Raw genomic sequence first — 15,156 nt, forward strand, 5'->3', positions numbered from 1 at the left:
TAAAAACCCTGGGAAACGCTGGCCTGTCCTCACTCCTGTTCTCCAAACAGCTTCTGCTGGCCTCGGACAGGACGGGGCTGCAAGGGAGGTACCTTCGCCTACCCGGAGCGAGGCACAGCCCAACACTGTGGACAACCATTCACCTGCCAACCAGGTGATACCACCCTCAGGGCTGCCGGCGAAGGAGGAAGGATGCGTCTCCCACCAAAGACATGGGCTGCGGTCCCTCCGACCGTCGCGCCGGCCATGCCAAGAGCCGCCACACGCAGCACCGCCCTGACGCGACAACCGCCACGGCCGGCCGGGGCGCAGACGCGGTGAGGGGGCGGAAGGCCGAGCCCCTCCTCTCGACACCCCGTGAGCCCTGCGGCGTTCCGTAGCGGAAGCGCAGGGAAGCGGAGGAGTGCCGGTGAGCGCCCACGGACAGGCCCGCCGCGCTAGCGAGATGGCGGCACAGAAGATTAATGAGGCGCTCGAGCACATCGCTAAAGCGGAGAAATAGTGAGCGGAGCGGAGGGGAGGGAGGTCGGTCGGAGGGTGGGGGGAAGCTGGCGAGCGGGGGCGGTGGCGGCGGCTGCCAGCTCAGCAATCGGGCTGTCAGGCCCGCCCGGCTCTCCTGCTCCGTGGAGGCGTCGTATCGCCTCCCGCTCGAGCGGGGTTCCGCGGAACGCGCTGCTTGCCGCCGCGGCCGCCCTGTCCCGCGGCCTCTGAGCCCTGGGGCTGCTGTCCGCCGGCTTAGCACGGCAGCTCGGCACCCCCTCCTCACCCCTGGGCCGCGTCGGAGGTGCGAGTTCTTGGGAGTTGTAGTTCTCGCTGGCGCCCGTGCGTGGAGTGGAGGCCTCGGGGGAACTACAGCTCCCATGATGCCGTGCGCGGAGTGGTGGGGAGGGAGCAGCCTGTGTGAAAGCGGTGGTCTCACGGCGGGACCGAGCGGAGACCGCTTGTGCCAGGCGGCGTGACCTCGGGGGAAGGGGAGGGAGGTGCGGGGCTGGGGGGGGCCGGCGCGGGGGGAGTGGGAGGACGTGGCTGCTTGGGCCCCCTTCTGCCTCAGGATCCCTCCCTGCCGGGGGTGCTGGTGAAGGGCACCCTTCTTCCCCGAGCCGGGACAGTAAAGCGGCCCTAAAACTAAAAAGTGTCGGTGAGGCCGTAGGGCTCAGAGGCCTGGAGCCTGAGCAGTTCCCTTAAGGGCCATGTAGCCGTTATTGCTGTCACCCGAACTGGAACGCCAAGGGAGTCACTTTTGCTCTTCTGCTACAGTTAGTAGGAGAAAGACAAGCAGGAGAAAAGAGTTGTAGGGATTGTGGTGAATAAAAGAGCTTAACCTTGCTGAGATGGTGTGTGTGTTTGTTTCCTGCCTATGAGAAATGTGTGATTGTTTCTTTTCAGATGGCCTCAAAGACCTGTGCTGACATTTAGCTTAGAAAGCTTAACATCCACATGTGATAGTCTTTTAATGTGTATTTTGACACTGAATATAGCCATTTTGCTTATAAGTTTCAATTTCACAGACTACAGTATAGATGTAACAGAGCTGACCAATCCAAAGATGCTATAATTTTAGTAAAAATGATGACGGGCCATCTGGAAATCATGGATCAAAGGTACAAACTGTGGTAGAGGACAGACTGGTCAAAATAAAAAAATCTGTACCAGAGTATTTTATTCAAATTACTTTACCAAAAATGCCTTTCAGTGGAATTCATTTTAAGCTTATCCTGGAAAGCATTTGAAAAAAAAAAAAAAGGTGCCTAAATCTCAAATTGCATGCAGATTAAAGCATTGTATATTTTGGCTCGATGTATTTGAGACTGTGCCTGTGATAAAAATAATACAATATAAAGGCTTGCTTTAGCATTACATGCTCTGGCTTTCATCCAAGTAAGACAACAAAACCAACATAGAGTCTATATACAACTATCTTTCCAAATTAAGCATGTGTTGCATCTGAAGTGTCTGCCCACAATAAATATGGAAGTGGACTCTAAAGTTATGGTAATTTTTATATTTGTTTCAGAAGTGAGGTCATAATATTGAAATCAACATTGCTTGATGACTCACCTCATTTTGCAAATATATGTTTTTCCATATATATGTCTGTGTGTGCACGTGGCAGCATTTTGTGTCATGAGCTATTGTAGACATATAAATGACATGAGGCTTTGTGTTGGTAAGTAAATTATTTCATTCATGTATGCAGTGGAGAGTCTTTGACAATTTTCAGCAGCAAAAATTACTGTAGAGGAACACTGGAAACTTTGTGTAACAAAAAGTATTGTCAGGTGTTGTGGTATTAGAAATCTTGAAATATCATGGTGTAGGTGGAAGTATTTTTCTTCTGTTGACCTCTTACCATTGAGGACCTGGACTTGTGAAGACTCTCTGGGGACAGTAGAAGCATGTTAGGGTGAGGCATTTAACTATGGGAGATCATCGCAGTACTTACGCAATTCCTAACAACATCAGCATTTTTTTTTACATTAGTGATGCCACCATAGTATTGGCATATAGGTAATTGCTCCTTTTCAGAGGTAGTCTAAAGTTTTAAATATATCTGAAGTGCTTTGAAGGTAAAACATGAAATCTTTACTAATTGTTAACAGTCCTTTCTTCTTGCATTTCAGCTTGAAAACTGGATTCTTAAAGTGGAAACCAGATTATGACAGTGCAGCTACCGAATATGGGAAGGCAGGTATGTATGGCTGTAAATACCGCTGTATACTTTATGGTTTCAAAGTATTCTTTAAGCTTAATCCTTGTTAACATTTTATGTATTTTCAGTACATTGATGTGTAAGTAAAACTCTTGTGAAGACAAAGTAAGATGAAACAAGCAAAAAAATACTTTTACTAGCACTGTAAAATAAATTTCAGATTGTACTTGGACATCTAGATCGGTTGTCAAAACTTTTTTTTTTTTTATTTTTTCAAGCTGTCGTGGTTTAACCAGACAGGGAGATAAAGCAACCACACAGCTGTTTACTCACTCCCCTCCCAATGGGATGGGAGAGAAAATCAAAGAGAAAAAGGTAAAACTCGTGGGTTGAGATAAAGACAGTTTAATAGGAAAGAAGAGGAAGAGAATAATAATGATAAAAGAATATCCAAAATAAGTGATGCACAGCACAATTGCTTGCCAATCAAAGCCAATGCTCAGATAGTTCCTGAGCTGCCCTGCCTCCTGGCCAGCCCCCGAGTTATATAGGTAGCATGACATCATATCATATTGAATATCCCTTTGCCCAGTTTGGGTCAGCTGTCCTGGCTGTGTTCCCTCCCAGCTTCTTGAGCACTCCTGCCTTCTTGTTGGCAGGGCAGTAAGAGAAGCTGAGAAGTCCTTGACTGCTTGGCAACAACTAAAATATCAGTGTGTTATCAACATTATTCTCATCCTGAATCCAAAACAGCACTATACCAGCTGCTAGGAAGAAAATTAACTCTATCCCAGCTGAAACCAGGACATAAGCTTACAACTTCTACTTCATATATTGCTACATGTGATAAAAATAAAGCTTTCCTTCTTTCAGTTGTCCGCCCCCAAATCCTATAACTCTACCTACAAAACAACAAATATTCAAGCTGGTTGTAAAACTTTGCTTTTTCTTCATCTTATGAAGTATGTCCTGACAAAGACTGTCTCAGTAGAGACTCTCAAGTAGAGAGATGCTGCCAGGTTTTTTTTAGGCTTTTTCCTCCTTTCTTTCCACTGTAAATATCGCAGTGAATGTAAAATTCTTACTAGTTCATTCCTTTTTGCTCTTAAACAATTTTCTTCTTTTTGATAATAGTAATTTATCATATTTTTTTAGCTTTTTGCTCTAGGCATTCCTACTTATTTATTTAAGCCTGAATAAAAAAAATACAAACTTGGAAGAGCAACTGGAGCATTTATAAATTGAAATTTATTTTAAATCCTGCTTTAATATCCTATCAGTCTAATGGAAATAGAAATACATATTTGTGCCCTAAAATGGTTCTGTTGAGGAAGTTGTTATAGGTATGCTTTGTTGATGGTACACTTCTACTCCTACCATACTGATTTCATATGATTAAAACTATGTACATATGCGTTCCTGCAGTTATGTAATTAAAATACAAAATCCAGCTAAACACATTATGCACAATGTGTGGTACAGTGATGGTATGGAAGTGTTGCTGACAATAAATGTTTTTCATGGTAACTAAGTGACTAATGAAGTAAGGAGAAGTGTCATCAAATTTTTTGGAAGAGCTTGGTAAACTGTAACCATTCATTTAAAAAATCTATTTGCATCTTTAGGTGGCTAAATTCGTGAGCAGAAATGATGAAAAAAGGAAAATGGCAAGCTGTAAATAAGAACTTTATTTGATTTCTTGCAGCTGTTGCTTTTAAGAATGCCAAGCAGTTTGACCAGGCAAGGGAAGCCTGTTTACGGGAAGCTGAGGCACATGAAAACAATAAAGCGTATCTTTTCATTGTTTTTCCTTTCTTCAAGAAGCTGACTAGTTGCTACTTAGAATGGGGTAATGAGGGTTGGTAGAAGATGTATTTAATATATTTGCGCGTTTTGTCCGTCTAACAAAATTGTCTTTTAAAAGACTATTCCTGTATGCTCTGAGTGGGAAAACTAAAGAATTCTTTTGGTTAGAAAATCTGTGTTGTTCCCAATAACATCTGGAGTGATAAGATGCTGACCAGTGCCTGAGATGTCTAGGTACTGCTTCAGAAGTTTTTTGGGTTAATACTTACAAATGGATAGTATAGACTAAATGCAATTCTAACATTATTACAGAACTTGTGGTAGTATTTAGTAACCAGGAACGTATTTAAATAAATTTGCTTTTTTACAACTTTACATGCAGTTATACTTTGGTATGTTGCATTTATTCTGTCCTTAGAAGCATTTATTTGTGACACCTTCCCTACAAATGTAGTAGGTTTGATTTGCCTTTATGGGGATTCCTTGCTTTGAAACTGGTACTTGTGTAGGATTTTGTACACTAATAATTTTTCTGCATTATATTTTTCTGGCTTTTGTCCTTGACTTTGACAATGTTAATTCCAGTCTCTTCCATGCTGCCAAGTAAGTACAGAAGCATTGAGTAATCTGAAACAAATTTTCTAACACGTGGTACAAACACGAACTATCATTTTGAGCTTGCTGTAGTAAATGGTATGGTTCAAGTGATTTCGCTGTTCAAAATCAGTTTAATGGAAGTGCAGGCTAGGAAAGTCTGAAAACTTGCAATGGCCATCTGAAAAAATTATGATTTTGACATTCTTCAGCACCTTTTGCTATCAAACGTTTTTTCTTAGATGAACTTTTTGTAATTTTGAAATTGTACACTGTTGAGCTTATAAAGAAATTTTTTAATTAAAGAGTACTTCAAAGCAAGCAGATAATGACAAATAATCCAAATATTGCCTGTGGGTCAGATCATGAGAATAAACTTTTAGTGGGCAATGTGGTTGAAGTACTTAATTTGTGAAAGATAATGTTACACAAGCACTGTCTCATTAAAGAAAACACTTGAAATATCTTCAAAGCAGTAGATATTAACAGTGAAGCAATAGCTGATGCATGTTAACTTCTGCTGCATAACTACAGCTTGCTGAAATACACCATATCTAACTAAATTGTAAATTTTTTCTCTGCAGAGCTTATGAACAAGCTGGCATGATGCTAAAGGTATTTTCATTTACCAGTTTCTATTAAAAAGTTGTATTTTATAGTGAAGAATATTGTGCACTGGAGCGTTTTACAAATATATGTAAGCGAGTTGCATATTAAAGTGATATTTTTCGGTTGACTCATAGTCCCCACCAATACCCTCAGTAGGTTAGGGAAACGACATTTGTAATTGGGGAAGAAAAATGGTTTTCATTTTGTAGAAGGAAAGGTGAGGGCCTCATATCAGAGGGTATCAGAAGAGTGGTGCTGCTTCTGCTCTAAACTACCACAAATTCATGCCTTGCATGAAAGTTTGGTACTTACAAGTGAATTTTATGGAGTTGGTGGTCAACTTTCACAAGCTCTACAAGTTTGTAAATAAAAATTAGAATCTTAAATAAGGTATTACAGTTTGCTTTGATTTGTTTCATTGTACATAAGCACAATTCCTGACAGCAGCATCTCTCCGACTGTCGCTTTGCAGGAGATGCAGAGACTCCCTGAAGCAGTTCAGCTGATCGAGAAAGCCAGTATGATGTACCTGGAGAATGGGACACCAGATACAGCAGCTATTGCACTGGAACGGGCTGGAAAGTAAGTCTGTGGTGTTGGTGGCTAGAATGCATGCAGGGCATAGGTATGTCTTTGGTTTTCTTTCTTGTCTTTTTGATGCTTTCAGGTAAAAAATATTTTCATTTCATCCAAAGAGAAATGATTTATGTTTATTACAGGTTAATAGAAAACGTGAGCCCAGAGAAGGCTGTGCAGCTCTATCAGCAAGCAGCGTCAGTGTTTGAAGTAAGTGGGGGTTTTGGGGGTGGTTGTTATTTTGTGGGGGGTTTTTTTCCACCAGCAAAAAACTTTCTAGTCCCAGAAAGTATGTGGAGATGAATGAATTGGTGTTTAGGGTCAGCTATAAAGTTAAGAAAAAGCCTAAGATCAGGTTCTATATTATTTTTCCTTCCTTTCACATCAGTGGCTGAATGTTGAAGCTGAAGGCTTCTTATGCTGTAGAGAAGCAGATCGTAAAAGTTAGGAGTCAGTTTGCTGTGCCTTTTTCTCAGTTTGGGACTTGAATGAATCTGAATTTTGTATGTTGTCAAGTTTTCTGCCTCTTGTTGGGCAGCCCAGAGGGTAGAGAACGTGGGTGTTGTTGAGTCCTAGAGCCTAAAATAGTTTGAAATCCTTGAAGGCACAGAAGAGATCAGTTTGTTTGATGCTCTACCCATCCTATGAGCAGATGATTTGCCTTTTTGCTGCTGCCTTTGGCATACTTCTCTATGATCAGTTGTCACGTGTGTCCAGATTAGCAAGTTTGCATTGATGTTACTTTGCTCTGTAGATCCATATGGGAGCTGGCTGTGGGACTTGGGTGCACCAGTACTCTTCAGGTTTTCCTTGAGTATGTGAACTGCTGATATAATAATTAACAGTTGTTCTAAGTTACAGATGACATACTTAGATTAAGGTCTAGTGGTCTTAATTCTATGCAAATGAAATACAAATGCATGAATTCTTTTGTTTTTCTCTAGAATGAAGAACGTTTACGGCAAGCATTAGAAATGCTAGGGAAGGCATCAAGACTTTTAGTCAGAGGACGCAGGTATAGCTTTATGCCTTTTTTTAAATGTAATTGAATCTTTAATAGTGATTTTCATTGCTGGTTTTTTTTTTTCTTGCCGTTGTTGGGTTTACATACTGTTACTTAATTCTTCTTTGAGACACACTTCGAACCAAAATTCAGTTCATCCAGAAAGCACCTGGTTTGTGTTCTGGGATGGACGAATGTGGGCTGTAAAACTTTGTTTCCTTTGTGGTTGTTGAATAGCTGGAAAGCACGTATACCAGTTTTCATTAATTCTTAAAACTACTTCAGGAATTTTTTTTTTCTTCCAGCACTAATATGTGGAAAGTACTTGAAAGTCTTTTATAGCTGTGGAATATAAAACAGGGGAATTAGGTAACTAACCTGAGGAAAGAAATCTGTTTGCAGCAGTCTGATTCTGGACTTCTTAAAGAAGAGAGTATCTTGGAGTCTCAGTTTATTTTAATTGTTAATTGCTAGCACCAAACGTGACCGGCAGTTCAGCTTAGACTTGTTTCACTGAAACATGTAGTTGCTTTAAGAAATTGTCTGGGTTTCTAACTCTACTTTTAGGACACTTTCACTGTGGAATTGTAGTGAGAAAAAGAAATTTACAAAGTAACTGCAAAGTCTTGCTGTGAAAGCAAGTCAACATAGCTTCAGAACATCTGAAAGACTTGGTTCCTCTGCTGCTTTATACCTCACGTGCTATTGCTAATTTCTAGAAGTTTAATCTGATGTTTAAAAGAGTATTCAAAACCAAACCCAGTTGCTGTGACTTAATATTGATAGTTCATGGATATCAGACTTACTGGTAGCTTATAGTGACCTCATGGCATACAGAAATCTGGTAGGGTATTTAACAAGGCCTTCATCTTGTATAATGTTATGAAAAATGAGGTTTCTGTGAATGAATACCAGAGATGTTCTTGGCCTGCATATAAACAAAAGGAATTGCTGACTATATATTTCTTTATCTACTCTGTTAGTAAGATCTACTGCTGAATTTTAGTTGTGTTGCTTTTTATTCCAGGAGACTTGCTGGTGTATTAGGTAAACATTTTGTAATTAGTATCAGATTCATTATGCTGTATTCCTGGCACTGATGCTCCTAACTGTTTTTTGGGTGGTTTTTTTTTTTTTTTTTTTTTTTTTAGATTAGACGAGGCTGCATTGTCTCTTCAAAAGGAAAAAAGTATTTATAAGGAAATAGAAAATTACCCAACATGCTATAAGGTAAATTTTAAGTGAGAATTTCTAATATGCATTTCAAGTTTTCTGGGTAACTAAAGACAGCTCACACCTGACTGACAATATGAACCTCCTGATTCAGGGATACATTTCTTGCTAAGTGGTGAGAGTTTGTGGTAGTACGTTTCCCCAGTCTCTAACTGTGCTTTTTTCACTACTGTAATGTTGAAGATCCTGTTATTTACAGGAGCTGTCAAAAACAACAAACACATCAAAAATAAAGATGTTATCAAAGATAACAAACCCCAAAAACTGTTACTTGATGGAACAGTTTATTACAATGTTAGAGGAGGTAATCTATTTCATTCCAGCTGAGGATATGGCTTACTACTTTTTCACTATGTTGCTCTGACTCTCTTGTGTCAGTATCTTAAAATCATTGCAGATTGTAATGACCTTTTTCATGCTAAATATTGGCAGTCCAGTGTTTTTCTGATATTTTACTGTTAATTTCTAAAGAATCATCAGGTTGGGATTTTTTTGTTTGTTTTTTGTTTAGAAAACTATTGCTCAAGTCTTAGTTCATCTTCACAGAAATGATTATGTTGCCGCAGAAAGATGTGTGAGGGAAAGCTATAGGTAAGTCGACTTCGTGTTCTATAATTTTAAACTGAATTTTTCATTAATGCAGATCTATTCTTATGAAAGAGCAATGGAAACAGTGTCTGTCAAGAAATTTCAAGCCTGTACTGCTGTTGAAGTAGCATTTCCTGGTGTATGACTATCAGGAATTTTTTTCACTCTTAACAGATTTAGCTGTAATTACCATGATGATTCTTCTTAACCTAAAATAAAAAGTTTGTCATAAAGAAGTAGTTATGTGTGACAGGTGAAATGAGATGTAAATTAGAAGTTCTTCCCAATATTTTTTTTCCTTGTTAAAAGCTGAGCAGAATACTGTTAATGGCTAGGATTCTTGCCTTACTGATATCCTTTGGGTTGTGTCTTTTTTTTTTTTTCAAATGGAACAGAGATGGATTAGCTATTGTAAACAAATGTTTAGGATTAAAAGTGGGTATTTCTGGATGTTGCTAACTGAATTTTAATTTTTTCAGAATCTTTTTGCCATATTGTGTGGAAGCCCTCAAAAAGTTGAAATTCTAACTTGTCATTACCGTATTTTATTACAGTTTGAGGATGGAAATACAGACTCCAGTCTCAAAATGTGCAATAGCAGCATCCGAGTATAATCATCAATTTAACTAGTATGGTGATTAGATTGAGGGAAAGATTAATCTAAATGGTTTTTGTTAAAGAAAAATTTGCAACATGTGCCTTACTGCGTTTCTGGTTATGTTGATCTAGGAGATCTTGCCCTTGTCATACATTGGAAGAAGAAAAGCAAGATTTCTACTTTTTATGACTTTTTTAAATAATTGATTGAACTGAAAAGTAATTTAGGAAGCACAAAGTAGTCCAGTTGAACACATTGAAATGAAGAAGGCATTCTTTACACAACCAGGAGAAGGTTCTAGTGTCAAATCCGGATTAGTGTTTAACCCTGGTTCCAGAGACTTTCCCAGCAACTCTCCATTTCAGTTCTCATTAGGACTTCAGTAACAAAATACTGAAACAACATATTCTTACTTCAAACTGTGTTTTTAGTGAAATGACTTGAACATATGTGCAAGTTAAATTGTACTTTATTTTTAGACAGAATTTTTCAAGATCAGTCTTCAAACATCTTGCTCATATTTTCCAAGTCTTCAATTTGTGTTTTTATATAGAAACTCATTACAGAATTTTTCTGTATGTAAAGTAGAGGAAGAGTTTATTAACTAGTCAGGAAAAATTGAAAAATCGCAATATTCCCTTTTTTTCTTGACTAATTATGGTCTTATTCTCAGCATGCAAATTAATATTGCTGAAAGTTTAACTTTATGGATATGATCCATGTACCTGGAGAAATCAAAGTGGTTATAGAGAATATTGTGGAATAAGCAGTCCATCAGATTCTTAAAAGCTGCTTGCTCTTCTGCTATTAATCAGCAGCATTTAAAGATGAAATAGCTGAGTGTCAAGTAGATTGCTGAAATGCCCTAAATGAACTCTTAATTTCCTTCAGTATACCAGGATTTAATGGAAGTGAAGACTGTGCAGCACTAGAGCAACTTTTAGAAGGGTATGACCAGCAAGATCAGGATCAAGTTTCTGAAGTCTGTAATTTGCCACTCTTCAAATACATGGACAATGATGTAAGTAGACAGTTCCTATGGATTTTTTTTTTTTATAATCGTTTTGTTTGTTCAGATTGAGAGAGACTTTTTTCTAGTAGAGGAAAATAAGAAGAGCAGGGTCCATGCATTTATTGTGACTTGCTCTGTCATCCTGTGCTGAGCCTGTGAACATTTACTTTGCTGCCTGCCAATGTGAATTCCCACATCGTTGTTCCTTTCAGAAGGTGGGAAGGCTTGGGTGAAAGGGCAGTTGATACGGATTTGCTGAGTGAGTTTGATGAGTTGACCAAAATTCAGTTCCCTTCTGCTTGGTTCCTTAAGGGCCAGAACAGTTTGCTGCTTATGGTTTAGCTCAGAAATACCATATAGCTGGTATGCGTGCATAAACATTACAGAACATGATGCCTACAGGATGGTATCGTTGAATGTTTTTTTCAGTGCTTATTCCTTAGCAAGGTACTAATTAGTGAAAGATTTTTTATTTTATTTTATTTTAAGAAAGTAGTTGTGTGTCATCCCCACCACCCTCTTCTTTTTTTTTTTTCTTTTTTTTTTTTTTTAAAATTGTAAGTGCAAATTGTAGGAAGTGTAAGGATAGGAAAGGTGTGAAGTAAAAGAGATATCCTTCCATGCCAAACTTTGTAACAGTATTTGTAACAGTAACAAAGTAATTTTACTTTGTTACTATGTTGAATAGTAAAAATTAAGGTACTAGTTTACTGAAAAACACTTGTAAGATGTTTTACGTGAACTGTTACTGGATAATGTATGCAGGGCTGCATACTGAAAAATTATTATTTTTTTTTTTACTTAAAGCTTGAACCACAGAAGCTGTAGGATGTGGCCAAGTTATTCTATAATAAGCAGTATCACTACAGATCTCACATCCCATTCTCAGTGTATTTGAGATATAGTAAGCCTAACATTGGCTCATTTTTTCTAACCTGGAAAAATACACTTTGAAAGCAGCGTCAGTCTGTTTTCTGTACTGAATTTTATCTGCTTGTTTATTGTGAGTGTCAGTCAATTCTGTGCAGTGTAATTCAAGATTTTACTTCTGTGATAGTACAGAAATTAAACTTGCCTTGTTATTGTCAGTATGCCAAGCTTGGTCTTACCTTGGTGGTCCCAGGAGGTGGAATCAAGAAGAAATCGCCAAACGCTGCACAAGACAAAGCAAGAGGACCAGCCGCAGTGGGCTCTCATGCTGATGAGGAAGAGGATGAATATTCTGGTGGACTGTGCTAGCTGCAGACATAGGTTGTCTTAAATATCTGATTTATTTGTGATGTTGAGCATATCCAAAGGTACCAGATTTACCAGAGCTTCATTGCAATTGTGATATGGGAATGCTAATAGTAACTTGGCAGCTTCTGGGTACAATACAAGAGAAAAAGCATGATTGTACCTATCATCTTGAAACATCTTTGGACTTAGTTTCTTACCTGGTAGGAGCTTCCTCAGGGCCCTGCCTTTAGTTGACGGGGAAAAAAAATGAGATAATTTTTTACTAAAAGCACAGTTTAAAAGAAGCCAAAACCCCAGAAGCACTGGAGTAGGGAGAGTGGTACAAAGTTTTAAATGCTGGATTTCAATGGCTGACACTTTTTGGTCCCAGTAATATGTTTGTGAGTGTTCTCTGAGTTAAATACACATTCATCTGGATATTTATCTCCTATTTAACAGCATTTAAGGCAGACTGTGCCAGGCAGGACTTTTCACTAGTATAAACACTAGGGGGAGCATTCAGTTTATATTCAACATGTTTTTACTCCACTGTGGAATATTATTTTAATACCTCGCTCTTTGCAAGTAGTATCCATGTGGGTGTGGAAAATACGAAGTCAACTAGTTTGAAGCTGTCTTGAAAGGTTAAAAGTACATGCACATCTTTCATCCTAAGAACTTTATTGAACGGAAATCTTTGGAAATAAATGTGTGCATTGTGTTTGTAATGTACACCTTGGGAATGGAAGGAGTGGACAACCTTTTTTAGTGGTGTTTCTGAAGCATGCCATAACCAAAAAAGAAACTGAAAGTAGCAGATGATGTGCATTGAATATAAAGCTCCGAAGACAGTGTTTAACAAAAACTTAGGTGGAATGTTTGTGAGTGTGTGTGAGTGTTCTAGGTGTTTATTCGCTAATCAATACACTCATCTATGAAGACATTTCATTCTTTCATATTTTCAAAGCATAGAACAAAGCATAGATCTCTTACAAATGGCATTTTTCAAACTAGCTGAGAATCCAAAGTAACCAAATTTTAATGCATCTTCTCTGGTTTTATCTGGTTTCAAGTCATCATGTGTTTTGCAAGCTTCTGTAGTGTCTTAAATTTGTTTGGCCATTTTATGCTTAAACATTGACAGCACTGGAAGTTGTACCTGTGGTCTGTTTCTTCAGCAGAACCTAATCAAGATCTGCGCTAGGGTGAGATCACTTGGAATCCAGCAGGGATTTGTGTCTGATACGTGATGCCCAAAGTTCAATAAATAGACCAAAAGTACAGTGTTAAGTGTTGGTACGGTTTCTGCCATATTAAGGAACTGGATGTCTTAAAAAATACCAAGCATATGTCTGATGTATATGTGACGACTGACATTAGCATGTCAGACATAATTGTGATGAAGGTAAACATTTAGAGGGTTAATATTCACTTTTCTTGGGGTTGATAGTACTCAATAGCATTGTGATGGATGCACAAGCTACAGCATGATTTGCAGACAGAGCTGCTGTAAAAGTCACATTATTTAATTTAATGGCAGTTCCAAAAGCAGTTTTGTCTCTTTGTATTATGTAATAATCAGCTTGGATTTTAAAGTTATTTGAGACTACACCTGTAGTTCTTTACAGTATGACAGGTAATTTTCCTTTGTTATTAATGATGTATATAAAAGTTTTTGCTCATCTGTAAAGTAGTCTAAATGAAATTTTGGGAATTCAGTTGCTTTTTTCTGATTACAAGTTTACATGAAAGATGATTTTGAAGACTTTCCTGTAACTCTTCTTTTTTCACTATCGGAGCAACTCATTGCAGTTTAGTCAACTTCTGCCTTCTGGATTTGTTCGTGAAGGTGACCATGCACTTTTTATGGGGAGTCTTTATCACAAGTAGGAAAAAAAAAAAACCAGCACATGTAGGGGCACTTGGGAACACTAAGTAATTTTCAACAAGCTTTTCCTGCTGCTTCCAATTCTGAAATCAGTCAGTTTTGTTGAGTGGTCCCAAGGAGTCTACTTTTCTTGTGTGTATAAACAACTGTATATATCAGAGATGATGATATGCATGAGAAGGAAAATTGGGAGCCCTGTACGCTTCTGTGAAAGAACTTGCAGACTTTTTATTTAAACTGTGCTTGTAACACTAACAGGCCCTTAAAAGAAAAATTAAAATGTATTCATTAGTTTCTTAAAGCATTCTTTCGTATTGCCAAAAAAAAAAAAATAAATGCAAGACTCTCTTCCCACTCCCCCAGCTTTTTTCTCTTTTCCTTGTGCCAAGTGTGGAAAATCTGGGACAAAAGTAAGTTGTACTAAACATGTTAAGCTGCCATCGAATTGAAAGCGGCTTCTCTGAATCTTAGGAATAGAATCTTAATCTTTGATTGCAATGTTGCTGCAAAGACCAAATCTGCAGAAATGGAAGTGTCTGAAAATAAGATGGTCTATTTTATATAACTTATTCTCCCATTTTAGGCAATGAAAGTGTGGTAGGAATGTTAACTGCCTTTTAGTAAATGTTTAGCTATAGAAGACACTGTCTGTATATTATGTGTTAGTGTTTGTTTCTATCTTTAAAAGCAATTTGCACACTTATGTAAATATCATTTACGTGATTTAAAGTGGAAAAGATACCATTTACAGCAAGAAAGTTTCCGAAACCAGTGTTGACTGTAAGAAAAATAAATTGTGCATGAAGGCTGAGCGATGGCCAATGCAATGTATATGTAAAATCAGAAGATTTCTAAATTATCTGTAACTTAAGACTCAGTATGCCCAAGTGCAGTGTGAAACCTGTGCTTTATTTGTTCTTTTTCCAAATCTGTGGTGTATTAGAGTACAAAATGTGTTTGTAACAGCTCTACAGATGCTGCTTCTTGAGAAGAGGCTATGTGTTTCACCAACATGAAAAATAAAACTTGAAACCAACGCATTTGTGCTAGCTTTCCCTGTTGCAATCAGGTTCTGCTGAGCACCACCATTTGAAAATTTCTTAATTTCAAGCAGATTTTCTGTGTGACCATTTGCAGATCTTGTCACCAAGTGTTGCAGGTATATTATGTGATCAAGGACTAAGTCTTGGGAACTTACTGGCTCAGTTTGAGTGTTGAAAGTCAGTGGCGTCCAGTCTTTGTGGCTTGTTCACTAGAATTTGCTTACAGGTCATTTCATTTACCCTGTGTTTTTTGTTTTCCTAACTGACCTTTTGGTATCTTTCTGCTGACTTTCATTATGTGAGATGGTAACACATCTTAGGCAATTCTGTCCACTCAG

General features: G+C 38.4%; 1 protein-coding gene across 1 annotated transcript; it reads left to right on the forward strand.

Moving 5' to 3' along the window:
• Nucleotides 1–263: 263 nt before the first annotated feature.
• NAPG (NSF attachment protein gamma) lies at nt 264–14,811 on the forward strand. Its single transcript, XM_075744437.1, has 12 exons — nt 264–501; nt 2,622–2,689; nt 4,356–4,440; nt 5,042–5,059; nt 5,635–5,665; nt 6,132–6,241; nt 6,379–6,445; nt 7,180–7,250; nt 8,390–8,468; nt 8,983–9,062; nt 10,549–10,678; nt 11,759–14,811. The coding sequence occupies exons 1-12, from the start codon at nt 446–448 to the stop codon at nt 11,906–11,908; spliced, it is 945 nt and encodes a 314-aa protein (XP_075600552.1). The 5' UTR covers nt 264–445; the 3' UTR covers nt 11,909–14,811.
• Nucleotides 14,812–15,156: the final 345 nt, after the last annotated feature.

This window comes from Balearica regulorum, chromosome 2 (assembly GCF_011004875.1).
Source record: "Balearica regulorum gibbericeps isolate bBalReg1 chromosome 2, bBalReg1.pri, whole genome shotgun sequence".
NCBI lineage: Eukaryota > Metazoa > Chordata > Aves > Gruiformes > Gruidae > Balearica > Balearica regulorum.

Bases quoted from the DNA above. Each gene is read 5' to 3' on its own strand.
- NAPG (XM_075744437.1), top strand. From the start codon at position 446: ATGGCGGCACAGAAGATTAATGAGGCGCTCGAGCACATCGCTAAAGCG. The intron at 6,242-6,378 runs GTAAGTCTGTGG...TGTTTATTACAG, and splicing joins GCACTGGAACGGGCTGGAAA to GTTAATAGAAAACGTGAGCC. The intron at 7,251-8,389 runs GTATAGCTTTAT...TTTTTTTTTTAG, and splicing joins CTTTTAGTCAGAGGACGCAG to ATTAGACGAGGCTGCATTGT.